Source organism: Euprymna scolopes, chromosome 8 (genome assembly GCF_053919585.1).
Source record: "Euprymna scolopes isolate OS-2025 chromosome 8, ASM5391958v1, whole genome shotgun sequence".
In the NCBI taxonomy this organism is placed as follows: Eukaryota; Metazoa; Mollusca; class Cephalopoda; order Sepiida; family Sepiolidae; genus Euprymna; species Euprymna scolopes.
The window spans coordinates 18,230,986-18,249,788 of NC_136489.1; the positions used below are offsets into that span (position 1 = coordinate 18,230,986).

At 34.8% G+C, this 18,803-nt stretch overlaps 1 protein-coding gene across 2 annotated transcripts in view; it reads right to left on the minus strand.

Annotated features, from left to right (window-relative positions):
- Nucleotides 1-18,803, minus strand: part of LOC145283493 (TATA box-binding protein-associated factor RNA polymerase I subunit B-like) — a 62,035-nt gene that overhangs the window by 34,068 nt on the left and 9,164 nt on the right. For both annotated transcript variants that reach the window (XM_080132318.1, XM_080132319.1), the window contains exons 3-5: nt 16,881-16,968; nt 12,315-12,418; nt 11,657-11,766 (exon numbers count right to left, since the gene is read on the minus strand). In XM_080132318.1, coding sequence (XP_079988444.1) covers nt 11,657-11,766; nt 12,315-12,418; nt 16,881-16,968 — 302 coding nt within the window. The remainder of the gene's footprint in view (nt 1-11,656; nt 11,767-12,314; nt 12,419-16,880; nt 16,969-18,803) is intronic.

Below are 18,803 nucleotides of genomic sequence, written 5' to 3' on the forward strand. Positions count from 1 at the left end.
CCTGAATTATGTAGAGGGTTATGTGACCATTACCCATAAGGTCGCACATTAAGTGAATCATCCACCATCCAGAGCTTATTTTTGGCACTTCTTTACATGCTATAAAATGTTCAATCATAGTCATTTGTTTTCCTAGTTTTGCATATGAATTACGAAATATCTGATATTTCCCTAAAACCTCTGGCTTCAATGGAGAGGAGACTAAAACTCGCTGCTAAGGTTACAACTGATCTGAAATAACAGTAAAGGGAGACTGGATTTCAAATATTTTTCATATGTTATATCTCTCCTCTTTGGTTTTCATACATAAAGTAAATTTCACAGTGTGTAAGGATTATTTGAAACTGGAGATATTCATAATTGTACCTTATTTCCAAAAGAGGGGAGATATAACATTTGAGAAATATTTGGAATCAAGTCTCCCTTTGTTGTTATTTCAGATCATTCAATACCATGGTAGCAAGTTTTAGTCTCCCCTCCATTAAGGCCAGAGGTTTTGGGGAAATATATATATATATATGTGTGTGGAGATTAGGGGTTTTTTTTTCAATTATATTTCATCTTTTATTTATACCAATCCTTTATTTTATGAAGTTCAATGTAATTACAGTGCATATAACAAATAAATGAAAAAGCCTATATTCCAAATTTCAAGATGTTGTCCATCTTACAATTTATTCAATGTACTTGGATAACATCTTGAAATTTGGAATATAGGTTTTTGTCATTTATTTGTTTATATATATATATACGAATATTGGCTGAAGAGAGCTTGATAAGGATACCTTAAACGGGCCTTATTATCGGGCTTGAAACCGACGGTACCAATGACCTGTCTCAACTAACAACTTTCTGTACACAAAATATAAGTACGCTCTTAAAATTTGGATTTTCCTTTTAATTGAGCACTCTGCTGGAATTCTTTTTCCAAAAAAAACTAATCAAATTATATATATATATATATATATATATATATATATATATATATATATATATTACTGATTTCAAAGTCTATTTTTTTAAAAATGACTTTGACTAAAATCAAAACCAAACTATTTAGTGCTCTATCCACATTCCCTACTGTTTGAGCTATTGCCAAATAGATAAAAAAGATTTAAAATCAAACCACTTCAAACTATGAATGAATTTGCACAGACACAAAAGTAATAGAAATATGTCTGCAAGTTGATATGAATAGTTTACATTTTTCTGTATGCATTATTCATCCATCCAAACAAAGATTTTACTCATTAAAAATCATCATTGACGTATGATTACTGTTAATTATATTAATTTCAATATTATGTGATCAGGCGTTTAAGAATTTATTGGTTATATATTTTCCCACAGACACACACATACATACATACATCTAGTGTTTTATATAGATTAAAATTCAATAATTTTCCCTAATTTTTGGTTTAGATATTTTTGCTTGATATCAAAGTATACCATTTATTTTCACTTGTGCCTAATAAATACAGGCACCATTTTTGGTACTTATTCAGATTGGCACTTATGGAGGCAAAAAAGTCTTTATGATGTATGTATTCATTACAGAATGAAGATGTCATATTCCAAAAATCACATGAATTAATCAAGTATTTTATTTAAAATTAAAAAAAATCAAAATTTACGATTTTTAGTGATTTTACTACTAAACTGCATTGAACATAAGGCTGAGTCTTCTCCTCTCAACTGCGATTTGAGTTATCCCCTCTTTTTTATTACATCGGATTTAAGATGGCTGATGAGAACACTACAACTGATTTAGTCCTAAAATTTGATTTTCTTGAATAAGAAAAAGATAATTGATATCATGAGTTTTGGAATATTTTATCTTCATTCAGCCTTTTCTGTATTTTCTTTACCTTTTTATTGCCACCATAAGTGCCAATCTGAATAAGCACCCCATTTTTTTTTTAAATCACATTAAAAAGAGAGGTTCATTAATTTTTATTTTACAAAATATTTTAAAAAATATTCTTGCTAACATTTTTTCAGAAATTTTAAATTTCTAATAAAATAATATGCATTATATGTTTGTTTTAATATATCAAATTAGATATGCTTGTATATTTGTATATATATATATCATTCGCCCATTAACTAATTAGCTAATAATTATGAATTTTAGAACACAGCTGCTAAGCGTAAAGGCATCCAAATGTCGGATATATTTACTTTAATTTTATTTTATGTAAAAAGGGTTAGCATCAGCAGCAGCTGACTGAAGCATCAATATTATTTCAAAACAAAACATTCATACTCCAAAGAAATGTTTTCTTTTAAATTAAGTTTAAATTTCTTTTTTTTAATTACTGATTTATCAAAAGAAATGTTATTTATTTTTAAATGTAACCATTTTTTTTAAATATATCAAAAGAATCATTTTAATAAAAATCAAAATATTTTCTTTCAATCAGATCACAAATTGCTTAACAAAAAATTTAGTTTCAAAATTCAATAAAAACCAAAGCTTTCAAATGTTAAGTCGAGAGGAAAAGGTTGTGCATCATATTAAAAATGAAGATGGGTTCTTGTCCGATATTAAACAAGAAAATCAAATTTTATGAATATCTGAGAGGTGACTGTCTCACTTGCCATTTTGAAAAAATATTAAAAATAAAAACACGCCAGATAACGCAACAATAATTCAAAACTTGCAAGATTTATGTTGCAATGTCTACGAATTCCAATTAATCGCTTAAAAATGATTTTCTTAATAAAAGTAAAACTAATTGGTCAATTCACATGATTTTTGGAATATAATATTTTTATTTTGTCACGTATACAGATTTTTTTGGCACTTCTTTGTTATAATAGTGATATCTGAAAATCATAAAAATGAATTTCATTAAAAGTATTGGTATCTACTTTTTTACATCAATTTCAACTGAAAGCAGTTTTATCTACCGAATTGTCATGTCGCAATTAGTTTAATACTGGACTACCCATGACTTATTAGGTCAGTTTGTGCTATGGCTAACTATGGAATAGTGAGTATACTAATTATGGCAAAAATATGCGCCCTTGCACGTACACCAATGGCTAACACTTATAACATAAGGAATTACATTGCTTAATATCTGGAAAACTACTTATTTGCAGAAAATTTAAATGCCATATTTGTTTTCAGCATAAACGAAAAGTCATTTTAAAGGAAAATGTTGGGGTGGAAACCAAGAAAAAATTTATCAAAACTTCTATTTTTATATTTGCTTAAAAAAATGTTACATTATATACAGTGTTGGTCATCCGAACCTTAAAATTTGTCTGACGTCACTTCTGCTGAATGGCTTTGTAAACAAAGAAGTGTGACTCCTGACGAAATCACATATCACAAGTCAATGGCTAAACTTTTGCCAGTGCTGTTGGATATGCCGTCAATGATCTAAGAGAAATAACTATTTTACCAAGATATTAGCAGACAGTGAGCACCCACTTTTTGGCCACTTTAGTTTCCTATTTTGTATGTTTGCTTTTTTTTTTCTTAAAAATAAATCATTTTAATTTTTATTTAAAAAAAGCAAAAAAAAAACAAAAAAAAAACTGACAATGAATTCTCTGGAAAAGTAGGTGACGCGAATTGCAGGGTGTAATGAGATATTTATTAAACCAAGTTTGACAAAAGTTTTTAGTACGATTTTTTAATTAAAAAAACTTTTATTTATCTAGTTTTCAATTTATTATTTAGTTTTTCTTTCATTTTCATTTTTTTTTTTTTTTACAGTTTAAAATTTTTTTTTTGGTATTTGTGCATAATTTGAACCAGACGTAACGCAACGTCTGATCGGCATTGCTCGGAACACAACATTAATCGCCGAGCTTTGGCGATTATGAAAGTGTAACAAACGCTGTTCAAAAAAGAATTTTTAAATAATGAAGGAAACATGGAAACGTAATAATTTTAACAGAAGAAATAAACAAAACACAAAATGAACCAAGAAACAATGACCTACCGTAACAAGTTTTTTTGTTTTATTTTTTTGTAATATAAGTTTTTTACAATAATTTGTTGTTTTTTTTTTAAGTTTTTGTGTAACAATTAAAGAATTTTTTTTTTCAAGAAAAAGATTAATGAATTAGTTTTTTTTTTTGGTAATGGTGGTTCTTAACATGGGGAGGTTAGGGAAAGGTGTTTATTCAGAAAGTCATTCTTAACATGTTAAGAATGGCTTTCTAAATAGACACCCTGAAGTTGGGGAAGGGTTTCTATTCAGAAATCCATTCTAAATATGGGGAGGTTGGGGAGGGGTGTTTATTCTGAAAGCCGTTTTTAATATGAGGAGGTTGGGGGATGTTTATTCCGAAAGCTGTTCAGAACATGGGGAGTTTGGGGATGTTTATTCTGAAAGCCTTTCTTAACATGGGATGCATTGGGTGCACGTGCATCTCCACCTACATCCATTCTTCTCAGATCTCCTTTTGTCAATGATGCACTTCTCACCACAGAAAATGCAGTTTTTTTTTTTGTTTTTTTGCTATTCTTTTTTTTTCAACGCTCTCCCTCGACCCAGGACTGAACCATAATAAACCAAGTCTCTGACAGCATAGACACCGAACTCTCACTCAATACTAGCGCACAAGTACATGCATTTGGTGACTTTAATGTCCACCACAAAAACTGGCTTGGATTCTCTACTCACACAGACGCAGCGGGCTTCTCTATATCTCACACCCTATCAAAAATGCTTACGTTTCCAACTCGTTTCCCTGACCAGCAAGAACAATACACATCACTTCTAGATCTGCTTCTGACCACAGTTCTCGATGATTGTATAACAAATGCTGACAGCCCACTCGGGAAAGACCCAAAACTGAAGAGCCAGTGCTCAAAACAACGAGAGATTATAAAAAGGCTGATTGGGAAGCCATCAGAGATCTTATTAGAGATGCTCCATGGGGAAATATTTTTTCTCTTCCTGCTGAACAGTGCGCAAATGAGACCACTGAATGGTTCAAAATGGCAATTGAAGCATATGTTCCCATGCGGAAATTTTATAGCAAGCCCCACTCTCTCCAATGGTTTACTTCTACTTGCGCAACTGCCATTGCTCATAAGCAGCATGCATACTGCAAATTTAACCGACATAAGTCCAGTTCAAACAGAAGTATATAGAAGCTAGAAGTAACGTTAAGAAAGAAATAGCGACAGCTAAGAGACAATTTACTGAAACCACTAAAAAATGCATCGAAGCACAAAAATTAGGAACTCGAGACTTCTAGAAAATCTACAACAGTGTAGTAAATAATGGGCAATCAACAATTCCCCCACTAACCAACAATCACGAGGTTGTTTGCTCAGAAACCGAGAAGGTTAACATGCTTGCAAGTTGGTTTGCCTCAAACTCCACACTGGACCCTTCCAACCACCCCCTACCTGACTTTCCTTTGCGGACAGACACCACGCTAGACGATCTGAAAATCACCCCTGCTCAGGTGCATGCTATCATAAAAAACCTTGACACTTCAAAAGCATGTGGACCCGATCTCATCCCAGTTGTGCTATTAAAAAAGTGCTCAGCCGAAGTAGCTCCAGTTCTCTCCAAACTCTACAACAAATGCCTTAATGAATCTTGCTTTCCGGGCTGTTGGAAAACTGCTTCTGTGGTACCAGTAATCAAGAATTCTGGCAAAAGAACTGACCCATCAAATTATCACCCCATTAGCCTCCTCCCACTTTTCGCCAAAATATTTGAGACCATAATTAACCATACTCTAGTCTATCACCTTACAGATGCTAAACTTCTACCTGACCCACAATATGGATTTAGACAAGCCCATTCCATAGCGGACATCCTCACTGTAATCTCAGAATATATATACCATTCACTGGAGAAAGCGGGGGAGAGCAGAGCGGTAGCCCTAGATATATCTAAGGCTTTTGACAGGGTATGGCATGAGGGTTTCCTCAGGAAAATTAGATCATACGGTATCACTGGTAGAATACTTGACATAATTAAATCCTTCTTAGATAAGAGAAAAATCCAGGTTGTCCTCGATGGTCGTACATCTAAACAACATGATATAAATGCGGGAGTACCTTAGGGGTCTATCCTTGAACCTCTATTGGTCCTAATATTCATAAATGACCTCCCCGACAAAACTGCCTCTGAGATGGGTATATATGCTGATGACATCACACTCTATAACAGGCACGACAGGAAAACTAATGAACACATATCTAAAGAAATGGCAAAAACACTAGTGGATGACCTCCAATCTGTAGTGGAATGGGGGACAAAAATGGATGGTCACATTCAATGCTGCCAAGACTAACCTGGTTTCCTTCAATAATTACAAGAAACCTTCTCTGCCACCAATAGCAATGGCCAGTGACTCTTTATCTGAGAGTACATCTTTCAAACTGCTTGGCCTAATGTTCACAGGAAACATGAGTCGGAAAAATTACATTGAAAGAATTGCCAGGGCCGCTGCGAAGAAGGTAGGCTCTCTCTACCGTGCTAGAAAACTACTAACACCCAAAAGTATCCTGTACCTCTATAAGCCACCATTCGCCCATGTATGGAGTATTGCTGTCACATTTGGGCTGGTGCATCTGCTACTAGTCTCTCGCTCCTAGACAAGGTTCAAAAGAGAGTCACAAATCTGATAGGCCCTGAACTGGCATCTAAGCTTCAGCCTCTGTCCCATCGACGAAATGTTGCATCCCTCTGCCTATTCTACAAGTATTTTAATGGTGAATGCTCTGGCGAACTGCAGACACTTGTGCCCCCATGACGTAGACACCCTCGACAAACCTGACAGGCAGCTAAATCCCACCCCCCACACAGTAGAGATCCCTAGATGTAAAAGATCTTTCTACTCCAAGAGTTTCTTCCCCAGAACCGCTAGACTCTGAAATTCCATTCCAGGTCCCTGCTTCCCTAACTGTACTGACATGCAGAAGTTCAAGTGTAACGTGAACCGACATCTCGCTGCCCAAATCCCTACATAGTACCCCTGTAGTTGTTGCCCCTGATAGTAGCCCCCTACACCAAAGTGGCAATTTGCCTTGTTTGGGGTGAAAATGTAATAAAAGAAAATTTTTTTTTTTAATTATTTTTTTTTCCTTTACAATATGGGACCGCTTGTTCTGGCGACATCAAATATTTTTCCAAACTGGAGAAATTCATTTTTTTGTTTACACAGGTTTTAGTAAAAATAACTGTTCAGGTTTGTGCTGCTTAATAAATTTAATGACTTTTATTTCCTTTCAATTTTTGTTTCGAAAAGTTCGTCTGCTACTTTGCAATGCATTGATTGGCTGATCGACGTCTTACAATCAAACCCGAGCGCATGACGTCATATTCCGAGCAAAGCCGATCGGATGCTGAGTTACGTCTGGTTCAAATTATGCACAAGTACCATTTGTTCAGTTAGTTATATTTAGAATGTTTTTCCATGCAAACATTTTAATGTGGACAAGGAGTTGGCTGATGGTCTACTTGTGTTGCATGATGGTAGCAATGCACATCCACTTTGCCTAGCATCCCTAAATTATAAAAATGGCAGCTCAATCCAAAATAACTATCAAACTAGACACACACTTGAACAACGCTTCAGTTCCTCATTTACAAATATCCGTGGACTTAGAACTAACTTAGACAAGGTAGAATCATTTCTCCTAGCAAACTCCCTGGATATCTAAGTGCTAAGTGAAACTAATTTGCACACCTCCGTCCCTTCTAACCACTTTATAACATGTCTGGTTATCTTCCATTTTGTCACAAGGACTCTGATACACACATGCACAAACTTGGGAGTCTATATTCGTAACACCCTCCCATGACTAGAGAATCAAAACTAGAATCAGATGGCCAGACTTTCATGTGCTTTAAACTAACTTTACAACATAGCGTTAGCTAATTATATTTTCTTTATCATTCTCCCTCGACCCAGGACTGTACTCTAATCAATCAGTAGATGTAGCACTCTCCCTAGACACTAGCACATAAATACATGTAACTGGTGACTTTAATGTTCACCACAGTAGCTGCCTTGACTTCTTCAACTACACTGATACACATAACCTTTCTATATATCATTTCTTGATACAGACAGTAACGTTCCCAACCCATTTCCTAGATCATCAAGACTAGCAAGCCTTGCTTCTGGACCTATTTCTGACCACAGTTCATAAGGATTATGAAACAAATGCACGTTGACCTCACAGGAATGTTGACTATGTTGTTATAATGAGATACAATACTCTAAACTCTTGACCCGAAGTTGAAGAGCCACTGCTCAAAACATTCTACAATAATGGATTTAATCATTTTTTTTTTTTTTGGCATGGTGCAGAACTCAAATTTATATATGTTAAGGCCTAAAACTGGACCATTTGTTCATTTTCACTAGAGTTTGACATCCTCTGGGGACTTTTGGGGTTAAATAGAAGTGGGTGGGGGGCAATGCTAAACTTAGTCATTTTTGCCTCATTTGTGTCCTCATGGGGGACCATGCATGCTTCAATTGTTTTTATTGTTTTTATTATTATTATTATTATTATTATTATGTGTTTCTGAAAACTTTTTGCAATCTTTTTTTTTTTATTAAGAATTATTGAAAACAATTATTATTTTACTCTATTAAAAATTACTGAAAACAAATTATTGAAAATTCATGAATTATTTAGTTTATAAAGTTAATGCAAGTGACGGAATTATACATCACCAAAATAAGACTTATTAAATAAAACTTTGGACACATTTAAAAAAAACTTTTATTTTATAAATTTGGAAATATTCTGTATTGGATATGTTTTTTTTTTATGTTTGATTTATAAAAACCTCAAAAAAAGTAAGTGCAAATAAAGACTAGTTTCGTGATTTTTACTTTTATAATTTGATAAACATATTTATCATAAAATTTCAAATAAAGAGTTTTATTTCTTAAAAAAACTTTTATTTTTATGATTTTGTTATTTTTATTTGTATAATTTTCAATAATTTGCTTTTATTTTAAATTTCAATAAATCACTTCTAAATAAAAATACTGAATAAAAAAAAAAGGGACTGTTCTGAGCCCCAATCGCTTTCAGTAAGAGGCATGCAGAAAATGTAGGGAGACTTTATTTAGCCTACTATAACTACTAACTTGCATGTGTGGAGATTAACTAATATAAAAAGACAAATAGACGTATTAAAAATAGTTAGTCTATTTTCAGAGAACGTAGAGAAATTGGTAGCATTTGAAACCGGTTTGAAATTTAGAATGCCTTTGTGACAACCCCTTTTTTCTTATGGTCAAATGACATATTCATTCAGTTTTTAAACATGGCTAAGAACTGACACTAAAAATATCTTTTCAACGAAAATAGCAATAAGTTATCTCCCTTGAACTCAGGGAATTTGTATAAGTATTGCATGTAATTGTTTATTATTTTTATTTATCCGGAATTTGTCAGTTTTTAGACAAGTCTGACCTTATAAAGGAAAGAAAGGTAACAATGTTCAGAAGGATGGGGGGGAGGGGGGTGAATAAAGAGAAGTTTTAAAATCTTTTCTGAAGCAACTTCGTCCAACAAGAAACAAAATTAAAACGGTCTCAAATCTTAGAAGGAAAAGAAGAAATTAAAACCGAATGATTGAGTAGCATTCATTCATTTTAGAAACAAAGTGTGACTAACAACTGAGACAAAGAATACATTTTAAGGAGAGATAATTCACACTCAAAAATTGTCTCCCTTGAACTCAGAAAACTGCATGAAAATCACACATAAATGTGAATAACTAATTTGCATATGTAGAGATCAACTGACTTAAACAAAAAGAAAAGATTGTAAGGTTGTTATTACTTTTAAAATAGACTCAAAGACAACGCAATCTTTTCTCTCTTTCTTTCTTTTTCTGGTCAGATAGCAGTCTTTTGTTTTTAGCTACAATCAGCTGGAGTGTTGCTGTAAATCTCTCTGTGACTCACAGGTCGATTGGCTCACTTTCGAAAGTCTAGGAGTGTAGTAGTCGTTACACTTTAACCGTGTCATTAAATTTTAACCACTCAGACCCGCACGTTGTCTAGTACCATCACAGAAACAAACAAACAAGAAAGGACATGAAAAATATGACTCAGCATTTTTTTTAGATGAAATAAAAAGAGCATTTATTCTAGTAATTTCCAACAATGCACGTCACTGTGTTTCAAAATATCACTTACATGTCGAACATGCCTGTCAAGATGCTCTTTAACGTTTTTTTAATCACGCAGCACATTTTTCCTCTCCAAAAATTGTCTACTTTGAACTCAGAAAATATGCATGAAAATCAAACATAATGTGAATAACTAATTTGCATATGTGGAGATCAACTGACTTAAAAAGGATTGAAAGCGGTTAGTGCATTTTTCAGAGAGCAGAGAGAAAGTATATATATATCTATATATCTATAAAAGTGAACGTGTCTGTCTGTCTGTCTGTGTGTCTGTCTGTCTGTGTACATTTCCCTACGCAATAACTCTGTCAATTTTTAGTCTATAGACTCGAAATTTGAAATACCGGGTACTGAGATTTGGGAAAATCGATGTGACGGGTGTCAGCCAGAAATTTGGCTGTTAAGGGGTCAAATTTCAACGATTTGACCTTTAAGAACTCTACCAAACTCCTCCGACAATTTTGGGTCTAGACACTTGAAATTTTAGATATAGGTTCCTTGAACCTGGATCTAACTTAATAAAGTGATTTGAGCCCGAAACTATAAATTTTAAGGGGTCATAATAGGGGTCAAATTAAAAAAAAAATTTACTCTTTTTTTTTTTTGCTCAGCATACACCTCCAAACACCCGGGCAACGCCGGGCTGAAATGCTAGTATATATATATATATATATAATTTTTATTTTCTTTGCATAAATAAAGTCAAATCTTGCTACAATGTGCAGACTGTTTTGATCATTATTGATCCCATCATGCAAGAAAAAATTTTGAAAATTATAAAAAGTTGAAAAACTTTTTACAATTTTAGAGGAAATATTTTGCCATGTCTAACATGTAGCATGGTTTAAAAGTCTTACCTTAAAACTTTTAAACCATGCTACACATTAGACATGGTAAAATATTTCCTCCTCTAAAATTATAAAAAGTTTTTCAACTTTTAATTTTCAAATTTTTTCTGACAGAAACTCTTTAGGAAGAGAAGGGGAAGAAAAGACAACACTGCAGCAGCATTATCAGGCATTGAATTTCCATCACCAGCTGGATGAATAAATGTCTTATATTTGTTATGTAAGCCTTTTGTCTTCATTTATCATCAACCACAAGGTAATGTGTTTTGTTTTTCATCATCTTGTATAATGAACTTTGTATGTGAACTCCCTTCCAAAGGGTGACTGTATCCTCCTCTTCAACAATGCATCTCCCTCCTGTTTAAATGACGTCTATTATACATCTCCACTATCGCTTCTATTATAAATATGGATCCCCGCAACGCAACAGATGCAGGAAAGTCTTTTACTCTAATAGTTTCTTCCCTCAGATTACTAGACTTAGGAATCCCCTCCTTATTTCTTGCTTCCCTGACTGCACTAATTTGCAGAAGTTTAAATGTACTGTCCAACTTCACATAGTCCTCTGTTCAACACCATCCCAAATAGTAGTCCCTTGTGAGTGGAAATATATCTTGTTTGTATTGAGTAATAAAAAAAAGGTAAAACACATACCGAGATCTTGTGATATAAGTTTGAATTACAGGTATCTTTTGTGAGTCACTTGAGCAAAATGCAATGCCGGTCTTTTGAAGATATTTCACCCAAATATCAAACACAATATCCTAAAAAATTTCAATGTAAAATACAATTTTTGTAAAATAATTTTTTTTAAATAGTCAATATAAAAAATACAATGTCTAAAAAATATAATATTTATAAATCTAAACGTCAAAAGAATATAGTAAGAAAAATAAATTATATAATATCTGAAAAATGAGAATTTAAATTTATAATATTAAAATATATCAAATTTATATACCAAAAGATAGATAATACATGCTATGTTTTTAATTAAAATATCAAATTCATATCTAACAATTTCTTGACAAAAATCACCTGTGTTTATGGTTTTAGTTTTAATTGAATTTGAAGCCATTAAATTGCCAAGCTAAACGTAATTCCCAAACTAAAAAATCATAATGTAAGCATTTTATTCTCATGCAAAGTATGGGCCATGGCGAAACAATAACAGTACTGTATAGAAATGCGAGTGGGAAAGAGAGAGGTAAAAAGATAAAAATTTTAATAAAAATAGGTTACATTTTTGCTCGAGGCAACATCGGGTAGCCTTGCTAAGTTTATATAATTATGAAAAAAAGTTTATTTTTACCTTCAGCTTTGGGTTTGCTCCCAAGCCAATCAAAGCTTTCACCTGCTCCTTAATGATAAGCTGAAATCCCTCCGTCGTTGTCCACAAGCGGCCATATTTATTTTCTAAGAAAAATAAAAAATTGAAAACTAGCTGAGTTAGCGCATCAAAATCAAAGAAAAAAAAAACTATTTGTATATATTTTTTATAGTTTTAATCTTTCTTTTCTTACACATTAATACCGACCTACACAGAAGTTAGCAATATCATGGATTTTTGCCCCTACTTGACAATCAAAGGCTTGGTTCGGATGAAGGCCTGTGTTACAGAGATCTTTGTGTAGGCTGTCTCTCCATCTTATAATCAGCCCTCCTCTCAGTCACCTCTTGCTGACTACAAATGCAAAAGAAAACAAGGGAGGTTTTATTTTTGGAACAATCCTTGTACTTTGGTATATCTAATAGTGTGAGGAAATGCGTTCCATCCCAACCATTATCAACGGACCAGAGGTCATCTCGCCAGCGTCAGACAAGGCCAAACTATTTGCAAAGAACTTTGCAGCTAATTCTACCCTATGCGACGAAGGCCATCAACTCCCCATATTTCCTCCTATAACACAGAACACGCTAGGTAACATACAAATATCCGTGCATGAGGTCGCCAAGCTAATCAAGAACCTTGATTTCAGTAAAGCAACTGGCCCTGACAGCATCCCAAATATAGTGTTAAAAAAGCTTCAACCAGAACTCGCTCCCATACTTACGAAACTGTTTAAGCGCTGCCTTAAGGAGAAGTGCTTTCTGACTCCCTGGAAGACCTCATCAGTTTGCCCTGTATTTAAGAATTCAGGGGATAAGTCATCTCCCTCTCAGTACAGACCAATAAGTCTCCTGTGTGTTATGAGTAAGTTGCTGGAATCCATATTAAATAGAGAAATAGTCAACAACCTCAGCAGAAACAACCTTCTCAGTGACACACAATATGGTTTCTGCTCTGCAAGATCTACCGCAGATGTGCTGACGGTTATATCTCACAGGATTAGTGAATCTCTTGACAAAGGCTTCCTTCATAAGTATGGGAGCAAGTTCTGGTTGAAGCTTTTTTAACACTATAATTGGGATGCCCTCAGGGCCAGTTGCTTTACTGGAATCAAGGTTTTGGATTAGCTTGGCAATCTCATGCACGGATATTTGTATGTTACCTAGCTAGCTTCTAGGGCAATTGCTCTTGACATATCAAAGGCCTTCGACAAGGTAGGGCATAAGGGTCTACTTCACAAGATTTCCAGCTACGGTATAACTGGAAATGTTTTCTCAATCATTAAATCATTTCTCTCCGATAGGCTCATAAGAGTAGTGGTCGATGGACAAAAATCGGAGCCCTGCAGTATTAATGCTGGAGTCCCTCAGGGGTCAATCCTGGGCCCAACTCTCTTCCTGATCTACATAAATGACCTCCCTAAACACATACTTAAATCATTCGTTGACATCTATGCTGATGACACGACCATCTAGGGCAACACGTCAAAAGCTGTAAATGACAAAGTTCTCTCTGATTCTCTCTCCTCTGATCTCGAGCGCGTGGTTCAGTGGGGGAAGACGTGGCTGGTTACCTTTAATGCATCTAAAACCAAACTCCTATCCTTACATCATCAACACTCTGATCCCCATCTGGCATCAATTGGGATGGATGGCTCTCGTCTGGGAGAGGCCCCGTGTTTTGACAAGCTTCTGGGCTGTTGCCAAGGTCGTTGGAAAGATGGTGGGATCCTTCTACCGCTCCAGAAGATATCTCACTACTGATGCAATTCTCTATCTATATAAAAGCCAAGTACATCCAAGGATGGAATACTGCTGCCATATCTGGGCAGGAGCTGTTAAAAACAGCCTATCCTGCCTTGACAGAGTACAAAATAGACTTTGTGGCTTAATGGGGGATGCCTTTTTCTCTACTCTGCAACCTCTCTCCCACAGAAGAGACGTTGCGAGCCTATCCTTGTTTTATCGTTATTTCCATGGCAGGTGCTCGTCTGAACTCCCATCTCTGGTCCCCCCTCGCCAATCTTTCACGAAAAACACCCGTCTAGCTGAATCCACTGTGAAAAATTTCCCACACTCTTTATCTGTGCCTAAATCAAAACGTGGATTCCATGAACAAAGTTTCTTTCTTAGAACTGCATGCCTGTGGAACTCTGTTCCGTCTGCCTGCTTCCCAGCTGACTACAACCTGTAGAATGTGTTCAAGTCCAACGTTAACAAATTCCTAATGAACCGCCCCCTTAAGTAAACACTTCATCAAATCTCCACACTAACGTGATGTACTTACAATAACCCTTATCCCTGAGTGGCTTCCGGGCCTTGATAAGTGGTGACCACTGTGTAAAAAAAAAAAAAAAAAAAAAATTCCAAAACTTTTCCTGATTCTGATACAATGACCGATTCTAATTCTTTTGAAATCTTAAATATTTTGCTATAAAGGTTTTTTTTAATTGGATCACCATATATATAATATATATATATATTTCACAAACGTAAAAACTACATTTATAGAGAAGGCGATCTACAGATTTTAGTTTTACTGATAGTTTAAAATAAATATCATTTTATCACAGATACCAGCATTGATAAATTAGAAAAAAAAAGAAAAATTGGCATCTGAAAATAGGCATTTTTTTTTTAATTCCGATTAATCATCCCATCACTCATATCTACATTTAGAATCTATGTCTCATGAATCTACTTCATGTCATCTGCACCTTATATTGTAATCAACACGGTACAAGAGCAAGAAAAATACTTTTAATTGGTTTTAAAAATTGTGTACCATAGTCTGGAACCCTAACCCTAATGCTCAGAGACCATGTAATTATTCAACAAGATGTCACTAACGGCTCAGTAATTTAAACTAATTTTTGTAATTTTTTCATAAATCATCAGCAAAATTTTGTCATTCCGAACATGCTTCAGTACATGTATAAACGATTTTAGCCACCATTCCATCATCTTGCCCTCAATCCGTGCAATGTCATAGCACTTTCAATAGCAAGTGTAACTCCGAACATTCAGTGGAGCATTTTGGTTTCTAAAAGGTGAATCTTCACTCATTGTTAGTAAGCACTCAGAACTTTTTCTAAATTTTTTAGATAAATTGATAATTTGTATTATTTGGACTACTGATCTCATCAGTGTTATTCGCATATTTCAGTTAAGGTAACCTCTGACCGTCTTCAGGTGTATCTTGTCAAACTCGGGAATTTGCATGGAATTTCGAACGAATACAAGTTCCATGTCTACCTGTACAGTCGCAAGCCCTGCCTGGAGTTGGTCACCTCATTGCTTCCACCAACCAGTGGGTACATTGAGTTCTACAAGCTTATGGATGAATTCATTTTGATATTAAGGATGTTTATAGAAGAAAATAAAAAGGATATAAAAATGAAAATAGGAAAAGAAAAAAACATAGAAATCAATATAGAAAGCAGAAAGGGAAAAAGAGAAAATAAAGGTCTCATGAAAATATGAGGGGCGTTCAAGAAGTAATGTTCTTAACCCACTTGTCATAGCAGTAAAACAACAAAACTTAGCACAGTTATTAGATTTTCTTTACATAGAAACCATCCAGAGTCACATATTGCTCTCATTGTTTAATGAAGCTTTGGAGACTGTTTTTCTAGAACACCTTTATGTTCATCCTCAAACCACAATGTGACTTCAGAAATTAAGGCTGCATTATCCAGAAAAAGCTTTATTTTCAAAAACAACTTCATGGCTAGGAAGAGGCAATAGGCAGAGGGTTTTAAGTAAGGCGAGTAGGAGGATAGAATGAAGGAGGATCTCATAGCCAAGCACTCATAATTCTGATTTGGTGACATGCACACTGTAGACCAGAGCATTGTCTTGCAGAAGGAGGATACATTTGTTGATCTTACAACGCTTCTTTTGATTTCTTCAAAAGTGAAACATAATATGCTCCTGTAATTGTGTACCTTTTGCCAGGAAAGCCATACTCACTATCCATCCAGATCCCAGAAGTCTGTGAGCATGAACTTGCCAGTGGAAGGCTGGACACACCTTTTCATGAGGCAGTGAGTCCAAGTACGTCCACTGCTTTGACTGGGCGTTAGTTTCTGGATCATGATGATAGATCCAGGTTTCATCCTGTGTAATCAATCTTTTAAAAAAACTTTTCATGAGGCAGTGAGTCCAAGTGCGTCCACTGCTTTGACTGGGCGTTAGTCTCTGGATCATGATGATAGCTCCAGGTTTCATCCTTTGTAATCAATCTTTTGAAAAAACTTTGACTCATCGTCTTGGCACATCTCCAAGCACTCGTTTCATGTAGTCGCTCATATATCCGTAACTGAGTATATTTAGAAGTTTGTTTTAATAATTTTTAAATAGAAAAGGTAGGCTTTTATTATTCATGTCAGAGCGAGAAAAAAAATCAGCTTTATAGGTATATAGATATGGATAGATATATACACACACAAAGAAATGCATATTGCTTTTAATTATAGAGCAGAGGATTGTTACAATAACCTTTGCTGCCATTGAATGATCCGATCACATGGAATAGATTATTTCTTACCTTTAACACGATTCTTGTCTTTTTTCAGCGTTTGGCCAAACCTGTAACGGCTAATATCTTCATCCTCAATGTCCATATCAACATGAGTCTATAAAGAAAAAAGTAAATTTTTTCATTCTTTAAATATATATTAATATCATGTTCACATGTCTAAACTGGTGGTTTAATTTTATTTTCCTTATATTGCTGTTGTAATGATAACAACAAATCTTTATTCTTTCTCAGCTCTTCATCTTTCTGCTTCAAACGGTCATGAGAAGATGTATCTTTTCTGTCAGTACATATCTCATGGTCTGTTGATCTTCTTTCAATTTTTTTTCTGAATATCTTACATTTCTCCTTTTTTTTTATATGAATGGGTTTTGACCCAGAGAGCAATGGTGAATTTTCTGGATTGCTTTCATCATCATCAGTAAGATTTTGTTGAATACTCAGTCTCCTTCATAATTTTGATTACGATGTCAAGATTTACAGAAATTTCTAGATGTTGTCTGAATTTTCTTCACCTTTTCCCCAAATGAATGGAAGATCCAGATAGATACTCTGCAGCCTCACATATCCAGGATGATGGCAGAACCTCTTTCTTCTATAAGGAAACTAAATCCAGAATGATGCCATTTGTAAGTGCAATTACTTCTGGTCATCTTGACAAACTTGGACTTATCAGTTTATCTCTTGTAGTACCAGCACATGACAAATGCTCTCCAAAACATTTTAAGTTTTCAAATAAAAATGTCTGGAATCTGTCAGAGTTATTTAAGTTTAAATAAGTATTTCTTGGAACTGTTTATATACCCCCTAGATAATAATATCTACGATTTGCGAACAGACGTCGTGTCTAGATTTATTTTTATCAACTTTTATAAAATTTGCGCTATTCCATTGTGTTACGTGTTTGTTCAGCTTTTTAGTATAAATAAAGTGAAACTGATAAAGCGAAGGCAATTCCTCGGCTTCCCCGTCGGGGACGTCCAGAAGCAAAACAACTTTGATCAATGCGGTGAAAACCGTCATATCAGACAATTACTATTCATTTGGACACTCCCCATTTTTATGGGGAGTTGGTTTTCCCCCAGCATCTTAGGGAAATGAAACAAAACCAAAAAAAACTGCCTTAAGTATGGGATTTCGTTCTGCTATGGTGTGATGTTTGACCTCATTAAATTCACGCACCTGTCACCTAACTTTTTAACAATTTAATTTCATCCACTCTCATTCCACTGCCTTCGTAGCGTGGAGGTAAGTTATCACGCTTTTTTTACTGCCTTCACCTCAGGGATTCGGGTTTGAACCGACCTGCCTACCAAAACTTTTTTTTTTTTTACACCTACAAACACCTGGGCAACGCCCACTAGTCTATTATATAAAAGCAAAGATATGTAGTTTGTGTGTGTGTGTGTGTGTGTGTGTGTGTGTGTGTGCGTGCAATTTTTTTGTATGTCTAGCAAAGACTTTTTTCACAAAGGTGCTTGGGGAGGGGGGGGGTATTGTTTCTTAGAACTTTTTTATAATATCCCCGATTTACGAAAGGAGGTCATGTCTATCTTTTATTTGAGTGATTTTATAAAATTCACGCTATCTCATGGTCACATGTGTTTGTTTGACTTTTTAGTATAAATAAAGTGGAACTAATTGAAACGAAGTCAGTTAGCTTTCCTGCCAGGCACGTCCAGAAAGCAATGAGCTTTGATGAATGCAGGGAAAACCTATCATATCAGACAATTGCTATTCATTTGGAAACTCCCCTTTTTATGGGGAGCTGGTTTTCCCCCCAACATCTTGGAGAAACAAAACCAAAAAACTGCCTCGCAGCGAAAGTTAAGTGCGGATTTCATTCCCCTATGACGTGATGGTTGACCTCATTAAATTTACTTTTTAATCGTTTAATTTCAACTATTCTCGCTTCCGCTGCCCTCGTAGTGT